Below are 17,290 nucleotides of genomic sequence, written 5' to 3'. Positions count from 1 at the left end.
ATTTACAAAACGTCCTCAGTCCCTCCGACAACTTTACAGGGGAAAGGACTTCAGTGGGAGGCTGTGCAGTTGTCAATAACTGACAGGGTTAGACAGACCTAGCCTCTCGTTTTTGTTGAGATTTGCACCATTTATAGTTGTTCAAAGTATGGTCGGTTGGTTTTTTAGCTTAGCTGTGAATCAACAAAATCAACGCCGGTTTCACCGGCACGCGCCTCTTTAGAATAGGGGGGGAGGGGGGGGGAGGGAATCCCGTACGAAAAGGGGCGGGGCTGCCATACCTGATCGCCCTAGACCGCCAACTGATTATTACGACGTTTTATATCTCTTCTGTGATGTGCAAAAACGAAATCATGGAGGCAAAAGATATTGGTGTTCTGTCTTGAACACCCTAAATAGGACCTAATTCCGTTATTTACACACCTAAGCAAGAAGACCAGCATCCTTGTCTTTCATAAGGGAGTTCTCCTCCTTTTCCTCCTCTCCCTCCCCCCCCCCCCCCCCCCACCAAGACCCAATTCCGTTATTCACACCCCTAAGACCTAAGACCCAATTCCGTTTTTAACACACCTAAGCAAGACGACCAGCATCCTTGTCTTTCATACGGGAGTTCTCCTCTTTTTCCTTCCCCCACCCCCCCCCCCCCCGGAGGTTTCCTCACTATTTCAAGTCTGTGGTTAACAAACTAGCTTAACAGGCTGCTTATCAGGGAGGGAGTAACTTTATCGCTATCACACTTTGGTTAATTGAGCTACAAAATTCTCGGCACAAAATTTAACTCAAAGCCCATAAATGTTTTCTTTGCGTTTTTTTTTGTTCAGAACAATATACATTCCGGTAATGTCCTTATATCGTTGACTGGTTGTGTTAGTGTACCAATCAGACAACGGCTACAGAAGGAGCTCTGTCGGGTTACGTCAATAATACATGTACAAAGACAGGAAAGCGTGAAGCCATTAAAAGTTATTAGACTTTGCAGCACTAGTCTATTTTATTATAAAAAACATATATAGGCTACATTATATTAATTAGAAACATTATTTTAATTTGTTACGCCAGCGGTAAATAATATTTTGCAAAGAGAACATACTAACGAGGCGTTCTGCCTGAATAAACAGAGAGCTTTTGTTATGCCAAACTGCCGACAACTGACTCCAAAACACCTATTCATCAGGGTTTATTTCTGTTTATTATTCTTTCAAGTCGTGTTTTAAATTTCTTTGCTCGGGGCCTTACTGATAAAATATCGGCCCTCTACCTTACTCTAGGGACATCGCTGCGCTCTGCCCGAACCACAAAGACCAAGGACCGATGTTCTCCCAGTACGGCCACAGAGAGCATAGGAGTTCAGTTAGAACTAATCAATAAAATACGTCTTACCTCTTCGAAATGTACTCTTGCGTATATTTTCCCCTAAGTCAGCTCATATGCGAACCAAAATGCCCTCATTTGTGGCGTTTCAATGCCTCGAATCTCAACAAAACCAGTGCGATAGTTTCGAGCTCCATTATTTTGAAAAGTATCGACCGTTGATCTAATTATTATGACTGTGACTTTCCCGTCGAAGCGTCTTTCCGAGCGAGGCACGCTTTTACAAACCACGGTCACAACAGTCAGCGGTCGATGCTTTTCAAAATAATGGCGCTCGAAGCGATCGTAATGGTTTTGTTGAGATTCGAGGCATTGGCCCGCCGCAAGTGAGTGCATTTTGGTTCGCATATGAGCTGATTACGGGGAAAATATACGCAAGAGTACATTTCAAAGAGGTAAGACGTAATTTATTGATTAGTTCTAACTGAACTCGTACGGCCTTCGCGCTTTGTTAAAATGATATATGTATTACAAGTGTCCCAATATTAATTTGACCTTTGACTGCGATAAAAACAACGAAAAAAAGAACACTGGTTAGATACGATAAATGTAAACACAAACTCTAATGCGAATTAATAGGTCCAGCAAAGTTGAGTCCTGACGTTTCAGGCACTTGACTAGCGAGTGGGGCTTCCTGCTAATAACAAAGTCTCTCAAATATGTCCAGATCTAGGTTTAGCTCCAGCTGCAGAGCGCTAATATAATAGATCAGTTCAGCTCTGTGAATCGTCCAAGGAACATGCTCTCTGTTGGTTAACCGTCGAAATGCAGGTTTCTTCACCAACTAACGTCCTGCTAAAAAAAAGAATAGTGCATAAATAAATGCACGACACGTCAGACGAGTTGTCCATGCAAGCTTTGTTAATTACGACAAATTGAAAGACTAAGTCTAACACAACGCATGATAGATATCAAATATGTCCCTTCCCCTTCTAAAGTTTTTTCGTTACAACACGGGCGTTACACTGTATACTGCTTGCGGAGACCCAACACCAGCAAACAATGTATCACAAACTGAACCTCATCTTTTAAAGCCACAACTGGTAAAACTGCGAACACGAAAACAGATATGATATTTTATTTGGCAGTTTTTTTTTTTTATGAAAAAGTGTAACTTTTATTACCAGACATCTTGGACCGTCTAGCAACATAATCTTCGTATTTTTTCTCTCTCCAAGCTTCTTCTTTCTCAGCTGCTAGTTCTTCTTTAAGAGTGGGCTTGGCATCTATACAATTGAGAAATACAGATTAAGCTCTTTATGCAAAGAGTTTGCATAAGTTAGTCTGAAGAAATTTACACACAATTACTGACTTCAGGTGCCTGACGTTCTGGTTACACACATGAAGAAATGTCTGATGACGAAGCAATACAGAAAATTATGAAGGGACTCTGGTATATTCGATATTACTTATATCATTTCAAGCAAGTAAAATGAAACCGCTAAATGCATGCATGCGTCAATAACATAAATGCATAAAAACGAAATATTTTAAAAGGAAAAAGAAAAAGAAATGATTTTATAATATAATTTCATTCATAGATATGATACTGTTAGATTATTTTCCGCGAGTTAATTCTCAAGCCTCAGTTACAAATTACGATGCTACTCAATGTCCTGTGTAAGTACGTCGTTTTTAAAGAACGTGATAGAAATGCGTGCATTAATAAGGCAAAGTAACTGTGTAAGTACATTAACATTAATGTTTCAGTTAGCAAAGTTACTACCTTGACTCCTTAAAGATTTCTGACTTATTTCTGCAGCTTCGTTGTTGATTACTCTGGACAGCTGAGCTGTGACGTCACTGTCTAGTTAATCATTAACACAGAGGGGTCAACATGTTTTACAATCAATATTCTGACCGATTTTACCACTAATTTATCTTTTAGAAATATCTTCACGTTAGTTTGTCTATGGGCGTTAAAAATTAGTCTTGTTTCTGTAGAAGGAAAACATTGACATTGGTGTTGGTGCAAAACTAAATACTTTTCTTGGAGGATAACAAATTAAGAACCCCCCCCCCCCCCCCAAACGAATTCTTCCACGTTCTTATCTTTACAATCCTCGAGATACATTAACTTACCTAGCGCTTTTTCATCAACGCCTTGGCCAATATCTTGGTACTTGTACTCGTATAAACCTTGTATTGAGTTTAAAAAAGAGAAGATTAGTAAATCACCTGCTACCATGCGAGATGACCTTGATAAAGGTGGGTGACTGTATTTGCACTACAACTAAATATTATTATAGAATTAAACTGATGAGGCGGTATTAATTTCTAAACGGTTCTGACATTTCAAACTCCCTCTTACTCCACGTTTATATGAGTTTACAGGCCCTAGCGAAATACTACCGAAGAGCAAGTCAAATTGATCATCAAATATATTCTATCCCACCACCAGAATAATTCGATTTAAGCTGATTTTTCTTCGTTAAAAATCCACTTCAAGAATGGCTGACGTATTTGGGCTCAACCACCTCCAAGCTAGGCCCTAAACGACATGCTGGCCACTTCTGCCCGCCCCTATGTCTCTTTCAATTCACAGCCATTATTTTAATCGTCACGCAAGGTCCTTTCCTCGTGGCTGATGTTGCGTCACAACTCAAATTACCACTGGGAAAAAGACTGTATCGAGACTGTAACTACCCTTTCGAACCTTGACTATTAGAATTACCATTATCAGTGAAGCGGTTGGATGTCTCCCCATCTACAGGGGGTCTTGTAGTAGCGGGAAGCGATCGCTGTTCGCTTGGCAAAGAAGTCGAATCCACTAAAAAAAGAAATTATTGGTTTAGTTCAACCGTTTCCTTGATCAACTCTCAACGATATAATCGATGAATGATGCATGTCATCATGATATTATTCATTTTACTTCTTACCAAAATTTTGGGAGCCATACTTTAAATCGTTTTCAGGGTTTACGGAAGCATCTGTGAAAAAATAGAATATTGTAACAAAATGCAGGAGGAATTGATAATTGAAGTCGACAGAAGTACGCCGTATACTGAAGAGTTTAAATTAAACTTACCCGACTCTATGCACTGTTCAAGTACTTTCATTTCGTTATTTTTATTTCTTTGAAGAATGATCTTGTAAGGCCTACAAAAGAAGAAGCAAGCAATTTTTTGTTATACGACAACACATCACCTGCAAGTATCATTACAATAGCTTTGAGGCAACGTACAGAAATTAATGTCCATTATTGCTAAAGAACAAAAAACGCAGTATGTTTACTTAGAAAAAGATTCAAATCTAGCTGAATGATATGTAAGCACAACAGCAAACCAAGATTCACTGGAAAAATTAATACTTGCATGGGATGCAAACTGAGTAACTTACGAGTCAAAAGCTTGTACGACATTCTTGGTGGTATCTGCGGGTACGCCATCTTTATCATACACAATCTCTCCAGCATCATACATCTTGTACGGGTTTGATCGTTTGAATGCAGTGGGATTGTTCGCTGGGTTCTTTTGGTACTGAAGCAGTCGCGAAGGACCGCACTGCATCCTTGCCACTATTATATAAAAGTAAAATAACGAGACGTTAATGCTCATTTCAATTCCTTTTCACCTTTTTCTGATCCAATAATTTTTTCAACGGAATTTTGCAACTCGGCTCTCATTCGTGTGGTTGAGTTCATTTATTAAGGTCTGTTATTAAGTTATTGTTTGAAAAGAAGTCTTGTAACATGCCTAACCAATCCAAGCAGAAGTCTTTGTAACCAGTTAAGAGGCTGCATGATTTCTTCTTTTTCGTGTCTTAATTGGTTCGTATTGTGAAGTAAGTCCGTTATGAATATCCAAAGTGAGCGCTTTGCTTTTGGCTATAAATGTTATAAGGAATCTGTAGCGGGGGGGGGGGGGGGGGGTAAGCCATCTGCCACTGACCTTGGTGCCCTTGGTATCGCACCACATGAGTTTGTAATTGGTCTTCAGGGTTCTGCTCTTCATCTGGAAAATAAAAAAAAGACATGGAAGACATGCATTACAATGGGATTATAATGATTAACATAGAAAACACTAGCTTAACAGCACGTGTGAGCTACAAAAACAGCGTTATGGTCCATTTGGGGCCGTATGAATCCATAAATTTTGACTCGACATCAGTATGTGCGCTAAGGAATCAAAACTAAAACTCAGAGATGGCACCTACCGTTCTGTCAGTCAGAATGCAAGAATTATGCTTGTACTTCACAGAAGCAGCATCATTAGCAGCACAAACCCGTTTTCAACGGCGTGGTACTACAGTTCAGTTCAACAATTGAAAAGTAGCGTCACAATGACGTCACAGTGGCGCGGCAGCAAAGCAATCACCAGGCTGTGATACCACTTTTGCAAGGCAATGGCACAGCCTGGAACAATTGCTGGTTTTCACTGTCACGCAATCAAAAAATAAATTCGAAACCATTCAACTACAGAAGCTATGAATTTCATATATTATAGACGATAAATAGATAAACAATTTCTCCAAGTTTCAGGTCTGTGCGGTGTACCGTTCGCGAGTTATTTGCCGAATCTTTCCACGCAAATTTATAAAGCTTAGTATGGAGATGCCATAACTGTGTCCTTCCGAGGGACACAAATATGGCCGCCGTGATGTCAGAGAAACCATCAGGAACTGATTCTGTTTACAACAGCGGCAATCTTTGGCTCATGAGCTAGTACAGTTTCACATAAACACCACTTATTATATCTGAAATGTTCAATCTGCTGGAAATGGAAAGGAAAGGCCTTTTTTCAAACAAAACAGCTTTGTCACGGCACTCAGCTTGATGTCACATACAACGGAGAACTCAAATGTTCAAAATGCTCTGTTTAAAAAACGAATGACACTATCGACCTGGAAATTTGCAAAAAGATATATTTTTAGTTTATCTTACGTCTGATGACAACGAAAATTTAGCAGGCCTAGTGAATTTTGATTTCAGAATTTTATGACGTAACATGAAAACCAAGAATAATTAAAGAAGGCCTTACTTACCAATGTGAAGGTAATGCTCGTTGCCATGGTTATCCTTGTGTTTGTACACGTTTTTGTGCACGTGATTCAGAACAAGTGGCTTGCGTCGTTGGTGTTTCTTGGGCCACTCAAACTCCTGACCATAACCTACAAGAAAAAAAAATGATTGCTTGGCTTGTTCCGTAATCACTGAGATTGAAATAAAACAATTTCTTTTCATGATGATATATAACTGCTTGGCTTTTAAAAGAATGATTATTGGATGCATTTTATAAAAAGAAACAACAGAAAATATTTTTATTTACTATTATTCTTTGGTTAATAATGCTGTTATTTCAGTCATGACCAATCGATAATCTTATTAACGGTCAAAAGCTGATTCAACAAGAGGACAAGCACCCAACCTCAAACATATGCTTCTTTTCAAAAAAAGGTGATCAATATCAAGTTGTGTGGATAAAGGTAACAGTTAGCTACAAGGAAAGGTTTACAAGAAAACCAAAGCCTGATCGACAAATATTTTATCTTTACGGCACATGGTGAAATAAAGGATATTTTTTGGATGTTCCACCACTTTTCCTCAATCGACATTAAAGAAATGTATAGCAAATTTTAAGGAGTATAAACATTTTGATCCAATAACCATGCTTACCAGACGGCTGATTTGCACTGCCTGATTCTTCATCTTCTTGGTTTTCCATATCAGAATCACTTTCACCAACTTTGTACCACATGCACGAAACACATATTTAAAAGTTAACTATCTGTACACATGCAACTTATATTTGACATTTTCTCTCTCGTACGTTTGACATCTTATGTTCTAGAATACTGTTTCCAACCCAAAGATCAGATTTGGGTATTTTGTAAACTCCTTACACTTCTGGACTGAGGGATATGAACGGGATTTTGATATCTTCTGTGCTAACTGTATTCTTGGGAAATTGCTCGGGGAAGTATTACAAAATAACGCTTAGGTTTGAGTTACAAGACCCCAAAAGTTCTTCTAGTCATTATAAAGAGACAACACATGTTGCATTGCATACAACAGTGTTATTTTGCATGGAATTGTTGCTGTTAATTACAAAATTAACGCAACTAAAAAAAATATTAGCTTATACAAAAAATTACCGGTGGCACATGGTGTATATGCTCACTAACCGGGTTCCGGGTTCTTTGGATTTGACTCTTCGGCTTTGTACTCAGGAAATTCCTCGGGATCTGCATAAAAATAATTCTAACCGTTTTCAAATGCATCGATTTTAAAAAAGTCAGCTTTTGTATTAAAAAGCTTAGATTGAGACAAACCATACTTAAGTTGGAGTCTGAGTAATGTTTTCCATTCTTGTATCCTGAAAGAAAAAAATTGCTGTCTTAATTGAATACACTTACACTAACAGTAGAAAGTATCTATCAGGCAGGACAAGTGTGAAATCCAACTTTGGAAGTTGCATCGTGGCGACTCCTGAAGTTATTTAATCAAAAACAGCAAGTCTGTGTTTAGATCATTACAGGGTAAACTCTGATCAACGCATACAAAGAAAGTAACTCGTGTCAACCGTCCGTGCTCCAATACTGAACGCATCTAAGTGACAGCATCAACTTCGAGACAACTGCATGTATGTGTATTGCCTTCTTTTATCAATAACTTACCTACATTGGCAGATGAGTGGTGTTTCCCAGGTTTGAAACCTAAATAAAAAGTATTTTGCCAGTCAGCATACCGGCACAGATGCCTATCTCTTGGAGTACTTTCTCTTCCTTAAAAAGTGTTTTACAATGGCTTTTACTACAATAAAAAAAGCTGTTGAACATGATTTGTTACTTACAATGTTTTCCCATTTTAAATTATTTAATCGTTCCCTTTGACAATTGTTTCCTTTGTCCTTATGCAGTAGAATATGATGATAGTGTGAAGTCTTTGAACGGCGAAGTGTCTCTTGCTCGCTCGCTCGTTCGCTCAATTACTCACCGGTTAACTTTTTTTCCTTCTACTTCAATCAACATTCTTTGTTCATCATTACTAGCACAGGGTCAGCTATATAACATTGAATCCGCTGAAATATTTCTTTTCAAGAGAAGAACTGATATGGAAGTACTTACCTTTACAGCCCTTGACGCATGGCATAGTATCAACCGGAGCTCCATAGCGAGTGCAGTCACGCCCACCAAACTGTGGCTTGGGGTTGCTGCATGACCTGTGTCGGTAACGCACTCCTTCGCCACATGTCACGCTACATTCGGACCAATTCGAGTAAGGTGTGTAACCTCCATTAACTGTAAAACAAACCAAAACAAAAAACAAACAGGAACAATAATTATTTGTAGAAAATGCATTACTGGAATAAGTTTAGGGCAAAATCTAAGTCTCAAATTTTCTCGTGACTAATATATATCGTCCAGATATATCTTTATTTGAACTCATGTGTGGACGCAAATCTCTGCGATGAAACGTTACTGCGATATGTAGTAACTAACATGTAATCCTTCCTTTGAAATGATTAATATTGATGCTACGTTAGAAATTTATGTTAATACAATTATGCCAAGGCTAAAGGAAAATTATCCTGGTTTATAAGCGCCTTAGCTTTTCCACAATAGTACTGTGCGATATGCAAGTACATCAGTAAGAAAAAGTTCTCTTTTTCATGGCTTAAACTATCCCATGTCTACGTTTATCTTTTATTATTCAAAACTAGTGTGTTTTGTTGCAGCTTTATTATCGTTTTACTGGGTTTAAAAGCAGAACGGCCGGTATGTAATGAATAAGACAATTTAGTCTTAGCTTACTTGGACAGCTTTGTACGTTGCAAGATCTTCGTTGCAAAACTTGGCGGTTATTGACTTTGATCATGCGCAGTCTGACTCCTCCTCCGCAGGATTTATCGCACGAGGTAAAACCCGTTGCTAACACGTGATCTGAAAATAAGACAAGAAATTGCTGGAGCGTTGCTATCAGTGAAAAGCTTTGCTATCAGTAAAGTGCTTTATCAGAAGCAAAATATCAATAACACACTGATCAAATTAACTTCTGGAAATGTCATCATCAAAAGTAAGACATCCTCCTCTTTAGTTAGAAAACTCGTACTTGCTGCATGTGGAGCACGCCTTCATTGAAAAAATGTATCGATCTATTTGTAACGAACATTTACCAAATAAAACACAGGCTATAAAATTTTCATTTTTTTCAGTCTAGAATTGAGCACTGGCGATATCTCTCATTTCTCTTGTGTTTTTAAAAATCCGTGTCAACTTACTGCACAGTTTGCAGGCCTTTCTACAATATCTCTTCATCAGCTCACTAAATGTCAAACAATACCGCTGGGCTGCCCAGTCCTCACACGCCTTAGGAAACTTGTCTTCACACTCACCAAGGTAAACTGTCCATGAATAAAAAAAAGAAAACAGCAAGAAGTTTATACAGTGGAACCCCGATATAACGATATGCCAAGGGGGCAGTAAAATTATATCGTTATATCGAGGAATCGTTATGTCGGGGTTCCGTCCCATACATTTTACTATTGCCGGGACATAACATATTCATCGTTATATCGGGAATATCGTTATATCGAAGATCGTTATATCGGGGTTCCACTGTACTCACTTTTCAGAAAGTCTACACTTGGCAATGACTTTAAAAACATTTGTTTTTCGCAAAACAAGGAAAGAAATTGAGAAAACATTGCGGCAAAATGAATATTCTTATGACCTTCTTTCTTCAAACGTGATACTATATGGGCTTCATAAATAGCTATAGACGGAAACCACGTGTCGTAGGCAAGTATTTCCAAAGCTGTTTTAGATTTGTTTCCCGACTGTCAACATCATCAATTCCAAAATAACCTTTAAAATAGGGTGTATAGATTTAAAAATTATCTACGTCTAACATAGGAGTCATTTTCAAAAGTAAAATTAACTTACATATCTTTGCAGAATCATCAGGGCTCAACTCCTTAAAGGTCTCCTGGAGGGTATCATTACGGGGGTTGGGCTGATTCACCCAATTACTGACACTGTTACCAACTACGTTGTGAGCGGGGCGGCTGGCTGCATCGTGATCAACAAGTTCACTAGCGAGGTGATCTAACACATCGGCAGAAGTCTCGGTTTTAACGTTATCCTTCGGTAGATTTCCATTTCCTTGGACCACGTGTAGCCCTGGCGCACTTGCTTGTGGTAAGCCAGCATTTGCCCTCACGGGAGTCCCACTGGTTTGAGGCAACCGGACTTGTTTTTCGCTCGCATTCTGTAAAGGATTAGCTGTCACGGCCGAGTTCTGGACTGGAGAAGTATTTGCAGACACTATGTTATTTGCAGGTTGTTGCGTGACTGGAGGGCCAGGAAGCTTTGTGATATTCGTCTGTGTTCTCGATTGAGTCTTGAGCACTTTGTATCCCGCCAGATCCTGTGGCAGGTAAGGAGGGATAACTTGAGGTGTGCCGCTAAGCTGCAGGCTTGCCTCAATTTCGTTCAAATGCTGTTTTTGACCGGATAACGCACCTAACCTGCCAGATTTTTTCTTCACCACCTCAATTCCTTGTTCACTGGCTTTGTTGTTGGCCGGCGCACCTTCGATTGCGTTCAGAACGTTTCTTAGTTTCTCGATATTGGAGTTCAAAACTTTGTGTGCCACTGAATAATCATGATACGCTTTGTGCTGCCGCGCATGCGTCTTTGTTTTCAATCGCATGTCATCGGACGCTGTATTTGTGGGGCGTTTCGCAGGGACAACGTTGTCGATGCTAAACCCATTAAGCTTCTCTCTATGCTCACCGTTCTTCTTGATCTTCGCCTTATGTGGATGCTTGTATTGAAATGTTGTGTCAATCGTAACCTTTCCATTCAACTTAGGCTTTCCTGTGACCACAATCTCTTTATTTATTTCCGTTTGTTCATTTTCATCAGCAGGCTTCTTCAGCTCGATCACCGGCCCTAAAACCTCCACCCTCTGTGTTCGTTCCTCGTGTCTGACCTTCGGAGGTTTGTTTGTGGGATCCTCTTCATTACCAACATCTTGTATATCGCTTTCAGTGTGTATTTTCGTCTTGAAATTGCTTTTGGCCTTGACTGGTTCGTCCGCTTCTGTGTGAATCTCGATATCATCTACTGTGTTTATTTTGTTGTCATTGCCCTTTCCAGTACCAGAAGGCGGTTTCTTAGGTTCATTCGCAGCTGCCTCAGCTATAGTGTTTACTTTGTCCTCTATGTCTTTTTCGATCTTTTCCAGATATGTAGAATTGTCAGTATTCTGGGCAATTCTGAAGGCTTTAAACAAATTAAAAAATATGGCTGTAAAAGTCATGCAGTACCTTCTGCAAGCTTGGGCCTTAAAGTCCCTCGTTGGAAAACGTCTAGTTGTCTCTATGTCACAAAACTATCAACAGCTTTACTTACAAACGTGAAACAAGTTTAACCTTGTACTAGAAGTTCCGGTATAAGCAAGATAACGAGCCCGGCTTAGAAATTTTCACTCCCAGTTGTCAGTCAACCGTCAAAGAATAAACGGTTGGCCAACAACTGGCGCATTTTCTATGACAGTTATTTTCATACGTTACTGGTGAAATGTGGTTCATTTTTGCTTAGAATATCTTGTCAAAACATTTGCAAGTTATGTCACATTTTTGTCAACGGTATATTTTGCTTCAAGGGGTTTTGAAGCATGCTCAATTTGCAACACGCTCCACAATGTGCCACGACTACAAAAGTACAATTCACATTGGAAGGTGTTAAATGTTGGAAGTGCCAGTTCTTTTGTAGCAAAGCATTCTTCACATCGAGGGCACGTTTAGAATCATATCTATCAGTGAATCAGTTCGCTGTCAGGGTAACGATGGAAAACCTGCACAATGAACCATTTGATTCCAGGATGCACGTACCGTCTTCGACCTCCTTCAAGATATCTGCTTGACTTTCTCCTGTGGAAGCTAAAGAAAAGTTAACAGAAAAAATTTCTTAAGTATGGAAAAGTGACTCAAAGTCCACCCGTTTAGGTTCCCTAAAATTATCTTTTTAAAGCAAGCAAAGATTGAAATTTCCGTGCTTACTCCAGAAATGTATTCTGTACCCAAATTAAAAGCAATTAGTTTTCCAAGTTGCACTGATATTAGGAATGACCTGAAATGTATTTAAAAGATGTTTCTATTTTAATTCAACTATATTGTTCTAAGTCAAATTAGTATTAACCTTCCTTACCCTCTGTGTGTATTTTAATAGGCTTTCTATCGTCCTTTGGATCATCTGCGAACAAAAAAAACACAGTTGTAGTTAGAAACTGCAGATTTTCCTCAGTGTGAGCGGTACACAGGAGATATATTTTAAGGTAATTACCTTCAGTGTGTATACGAATCGATTCCCCTTTTTCATCTAAAGGCAAAAGGAATATTTTAGTTTTTGATACGCTCATAAAATTGGTTGTATAACGAGTTGCATTGTTCACTAAGTACAGTCATCTTCCGTATTTTTTAAAATTAACCACTTTTATGCTGCTTTTAGCAATACAGTTATACTCAGAAGGGAAATATTTTGCGGTACCAGCTATTTTCTTACCTAGGTTTCTAGATGCAAAATCTTTTTCAAAATCCTCTGTAAACGGCAAAAGCAACAATAAAATAAAATTTAATTAAATTTATTAAGTTACAAAAACAAAATGGTCCGGTGTAAATAAACCTCAGACAGAACTCAAATTCTCACCAACATGCAAATCGTTGGCTTTAGCATTGGCAATGTCAGCTTCTTCGTCTGCAGTGTCTACAATGAATTAAAAGTTATACTATGCTCATATCAGCTGAAAAAGCGGACAGTTAATCGTAAAAAAGAAGAAAAAGCAGAAAGAAGCGAATAATTCAAGGAATAAAACAAAGAAAAAGAAAATTCGTATCGATCGGGAAAATAAAATCAACTCTCGTTATAGTGGACACGCTCGGGGCGTCGTTTAGTGTCCGTTATGGCGAGAGTCGGTAATAGCGGGATTCATTTCCAGTCAATCCTCTTTCGTCGGGGATCTGGATTTTGTTCGTAATAGCGAGTGTCCGCAATAGCGGGATGTCCGCAAGGCGGGAGTTGACTGTAATGAAAAAAAGCTTTTCACATAAGATACGTACCTATAAACGTTCCTTCTCCCACCATAACTGTCTTTTTTTCAGCATTGTTTTCTGAAATACAGGAAATTTTCCTTCAATTAATAACTATAGCCCGTGAATAGAGCGGTCTCGCATGGCTCCTGGCCAAAGGGCTTTTCATCACTATTATTAAAGGAAAATTCGCCTATCGATTCCAAGCAGGCAACAGTACCTAAGAGGAAAACAGCGGGAGAGAGACGCCGCAGTAGACTTTCGTAGCAAATTACTAAACATCGGTTCAAGAGAACGGCCAAAAAGGGGCATGGATGGGCAAAATTCGAGACGATTAAAACAGATTAACTAGATTTTAAATTAGATTATTGTTTATAGTAAATTCTTAATTTTTAGTACATTAGAGAGGGCCACAAATTTATTAGTTGTAAAACTATCACGTGTAACCCTCTATAAATAAAGTTTGATTGATTGTGTGATTGATACTCGAAAATCAAAAAAAATACTCGAAAATAACCCTTGTCTGTTATGTGGCCGTGATTTTGCCAATAAAAGAACTTTGCTCTGCAAATTTGAAGTTAACGGCTCTTAATTAACGAAAATAAATAGAATTACCTAAAATACCGTGACATAGCCCCTTTAATTCAGGTCAAAGGAAAACTGTAAAACACTTTCTATTAAGGTAGTAAAACACCAAAGGGGTATCGAATAAACCAAGAAAACAAAGATGGTTTCGTTGGAATGATGAAATTGAAACAGTTAAGTAACTTTTGCTGTCTGTGGTCCATTTCTCTTGCCTAGATATATTCTATAATGACTTTCTTCCTCAAAAATATCGATTATTGAAATAAAAAAAATACTTTTAACTAATAATTATACCGTTTTTATTAGTGCTCTTTGCTGAACATCGATGAGGAGCGAGATAGAAAGTAGAATCCATGACATGTTTGCTCGATTCATTTACTTTCCTGAGAACCATTTTGTACGGCTTGTGGCTCAAATGGCGCATGAACCAAGTGGGATGACTGTACAGCTCAAAAGCGTAAAGGGCTGGGTCCTCTGTGACTTTCAAAATAAAGAAGGTGGCATCCTTGTCTATAAGAAACAGATCATTCAATTATTTTATTGTATTTCTATAATGCCCTTATTTATTATGGTGGTTTAGTTTAACTAGTCAAGCCGCATTTTAAGAGGAGTACACAAGCTGCTTTTTAAAATCTAAGCTGGCCGGAAAATAAAACTGCTTTCACTTTTCCGCCAACATAGCGAACGAATTTCATTAAATTCGTTAAAAAAGGATATCTTTATAACTTAGTACATTTTTGTATGTGGGAGGAGAGACCAACTTATCTTTTGGAATATCGAAAAAACAGAATGCCTTATCCCCTTGGGCATAAGGTATTTATGGGAAGAACTTTCTGTAACCAATGCAAAGCTACACGGGAAGCCACTTTGTTTCCCTTCAGCTTCTTGATGGTGAATAGTACTTTGCTAATCACCTTCGAGTTAACCAATCAGAGCGCGCGAAAAGCACTATTCACTCGTGTGGTATATTAATGACCATTAATTAAGCCGTCGATATCGTAGGTAACTTGATAGATTTTGCAATCACTGCCATGGCATGAGAAACATTTCAATGCATGGCACAGTTTTCACTGGTTCTTGCCAGTTAAAATGCACCTAATAAAATCAACAACTGAACAAAAAGCACTCACAAAACATGGAACTGTTAACCTCTTTCTCCAAGTGAAAGTGGTAATTTTTGTGGCGCAGAAAAAATCGAGGATGAAAAAACGCTTCCAGAGACACTGTTCCATTCTCTTCCATAAGTCCTTTGTGGATTCTAAAAACCTCCGGCTTATCAGTCAGTACTGCTTTCTTTCTGTCGGCTTGTACACCGTAGTTCTCTGCGGCCCTGGTAGGATCGTCCAGAGGGGTGTTAATGGACACGATCTTGACACATTTGGGAAGCAGGAGGTCTGAAACAGGTGGCAAAATGGCACAGGTTGATCAAGAAGCAAAGTAAGACATGCAGTGCGATTTAAATACAGAGCTCCGAACGTATCGCGGAATAGTGTTTATATAAGGCGGGGATGTGACACTTATAACCGTGGAAAATTAATAACGACCTTCCCAGATATTTACCTTTACACCAGAAAAGCAACTATACTTTTGCGTGTCAAAATCACTGAAGCGACAAAATACGGTCGCTTAAATTAGATAAATAATTAGGTCCTTAAAATACATCAAACTTAAAATCAGTTTCAGGCCCTGAGGGCTCAGATTATTTAAAAACAAAAACAACAAATTGTTTGTTTCGCTAACGATTATTTTGTCCATTCGCTGAAGCGAAAATCATTCGCCTCCGTCATCAAGTGGCGGCCTTTTGAAATGTTATGTGTGAAATATTACAGCTAAGTAGCACACTTACCTTTTCCCAATACGAGGCACAGTTGAAGTGAAAAGAAGGCAAAAGCATTCGCCAACAACAACATTCCAACTTGCTTTTTAAGAATCCTTAGAAGTGACGATTGTATTTAAAAACAAAAAGTCATATTTTGGCTACAATTAACGCAAAGAAGGCTGTTTGAATTTATTCATGATCTTATGTGTTTATTCGCTTGACCAGGCCCCAATGACGTAATTCATTGCGTTGTCAAAAGTCAGCAGGAGTTTTTATGTGCCTATACATTACCGGCACCAGCTACGGTGCCAATTACTCTGTGAGCGACAGACATTTGATTTATCAATATGGCCTGCTTGTTATAAGAAAACAGAAAACCGACGTTGATTCTGTTAACTATAAAAATTTTGTCATCTTTTCGTGTCATCGTGACACAAGTGACAGGAAAAGGTTAACAAAGAAAGTAGCGGAGGCGGGGCTGGGGCGATTCTTTTAAAATCTCATCCGGTTGATCGGGTAGTTTGTTTAATTGTTTGTATATTTGTTTGTTTGTTTTTCCCTATATTATCTGCATTTATGTGTTGTCATGGTTACCTTAAATCATTGCAACTCAGTTACACTTAAGGAAGGGGCGGAGACCACTATAAATGCGGTGCCGTTCATGGTCTTGCGGCTATTCCTTTTTAGGTCAAAAGTCCTTAAAAATGTTACAGGCTAAAGGATACTGGTTCTCGTGACCCTTGATGGTAGCATAAAAGCTAGGTAAAAGGAGTCTGGGTGGTCACCGGAGACAGGAACCGGAAGTTCATTTTTCTGTTTTTTTTTTTTTTTTTTTTTTTTTTTGCTTTTGCCCGAAGGTAAATAATTAACAATTGTCCCGCGAAATCACGCGGAATATCGCCTGATACTTAGCTGACGAGGCCGTGGGCCGAGTTGGCTAAATCAAACGATATTCCACAAGATTGAGCAGGATAATTGTTTTATTTTTCGACAAATTGTCAACAAACGCATTTTACAGCATAATAAACTGGTTGTGCATCGCTTTGCGAGAAGTCGGACACCATCTTTGCACACCAACAAAACAAGGCAAAGTTTTTTATTAAAGACGTAACGAACGGGGCTAAAGATTTTTTCTTTAATCGACCAGCTATGTCAAGAATCGTTTTATCATATGGCTTGGACACTTGGCTTGACATGGTTTTCAGTGTTGATAAATTTAAGATGTTAGACGGGCGATAAGCGCAAGTTGAATAGCGCTGGCGCTGAAAAAATAGCTGACGTCAGCAGCAGGACCAAAAGGCATATATTTGATCGGCTTTACGGTATGGAAATGCTCTTCTAACGCCAGTACGAAAGACAAATCGATGAACCGACGTAATCGGGGTCGTAGGGTCGTTTGATAATACAGTTGATTTAAATCGACGCATGGTTTCATATCATGTGGCCGTACTCCCTCTATTTATGTTTTGGGAAAATGATACTT

General features: G+C 38.8%; 1 protein-coding gene across 5 annotated transcripts; it reads right to left on the bottom strand.

The window, feature by feature from the left end:
- Positions 1 to 1,166: 1,166 nt before the first annotated feature.
- LOC144630152 (uncharacterized) lies at positions 1,167 to 16,181 on the bottom strand. 5 transcript variants are annotated; one of them, XM_078488445.1, is made up of 27 exons: positions 15,835 to 16,180; positions 15,119 to 15,382; positions 14,283 to 14,498; positions 13,434 to 13,484; positions 13,024 to 13,080; positions 12,880 to 12,915; positions 12,661 to 12,696; positions 12,526 to 12,570; positions 12,210 to 12,257; positions 10,255 to 11,598; positions 9,591 to 9,713; positions 9,124 to 9,252; positions 8,437 to 8,610; positions 7,987 to 8,025; positions 7,647 to 7,685; positions 7,495 to 7,554; positions 6,986 to 7,054; positions 6,355 to 6,480; positions 5,262 to 5,324; positions 4,711 to 4,888; positions 4,400 to 4,470; positions 4,251 to 4,301; positions 4,046 to 4,141; positions 3,454 to 3,510; positions 3,098 to 3,178; positions 2,496 to 2,597; positions 1,167 to 2,163 (listed from the first exon to the last, which is right to left on the bottom strand). In XM_078488445.1, the coding sequence occupies exons 1-27, from the start codon at positions 15,896 to 15,898 to the stop codon at positions 2,156 to 2,158; spliced, it is 3,627 nt and encodes a 1,208-aa protein (XP_078344571.1). In that variant the 5' UTR covers positions 15,899 to 16,180; the 3' UTR covers positions 1,167 to 2,155. The 5 variants fall into 5 exon arrangements, with proteins under 5 accessions (XP_078344571.1, XP_078344570.1, XP_078344593.1 ...); XM_078488444.1 differs by having other exon boundaries at positions 1,167 to 2,166; positions 15,835 to 16,179; XM_078488467.1 differs by lacking the exon at positions 3,098 to 3,178 and having other exon boundaries at positions 1,167 to 2,166; positions 15,835 to 16,181.
- Between the last annotated feature and the right edge of the window lie 1,109 nt (positions 16,182 to 17,290).

The sequence above is a fragment of the Oculina patagonica genome, chromosome 1 (genome assembly GCF_052425735.1).
Source record: "Oculina patagonica isolate OP01 chromosome 1, crgOcupat, whole genome shotgun sequence".
NCBI classification, from domain to species: Eukaryota; Metazoa; Cnidaria; class Anthozoa; order Scleractinia; family Oculinidae; genus Oculina; species Oculina patagonica.
The sequence above is the reverse complement of the archived record's forward strand: the minus strand, read 5'-3'. Positions and strand labels throughout refer to the sequence as shown.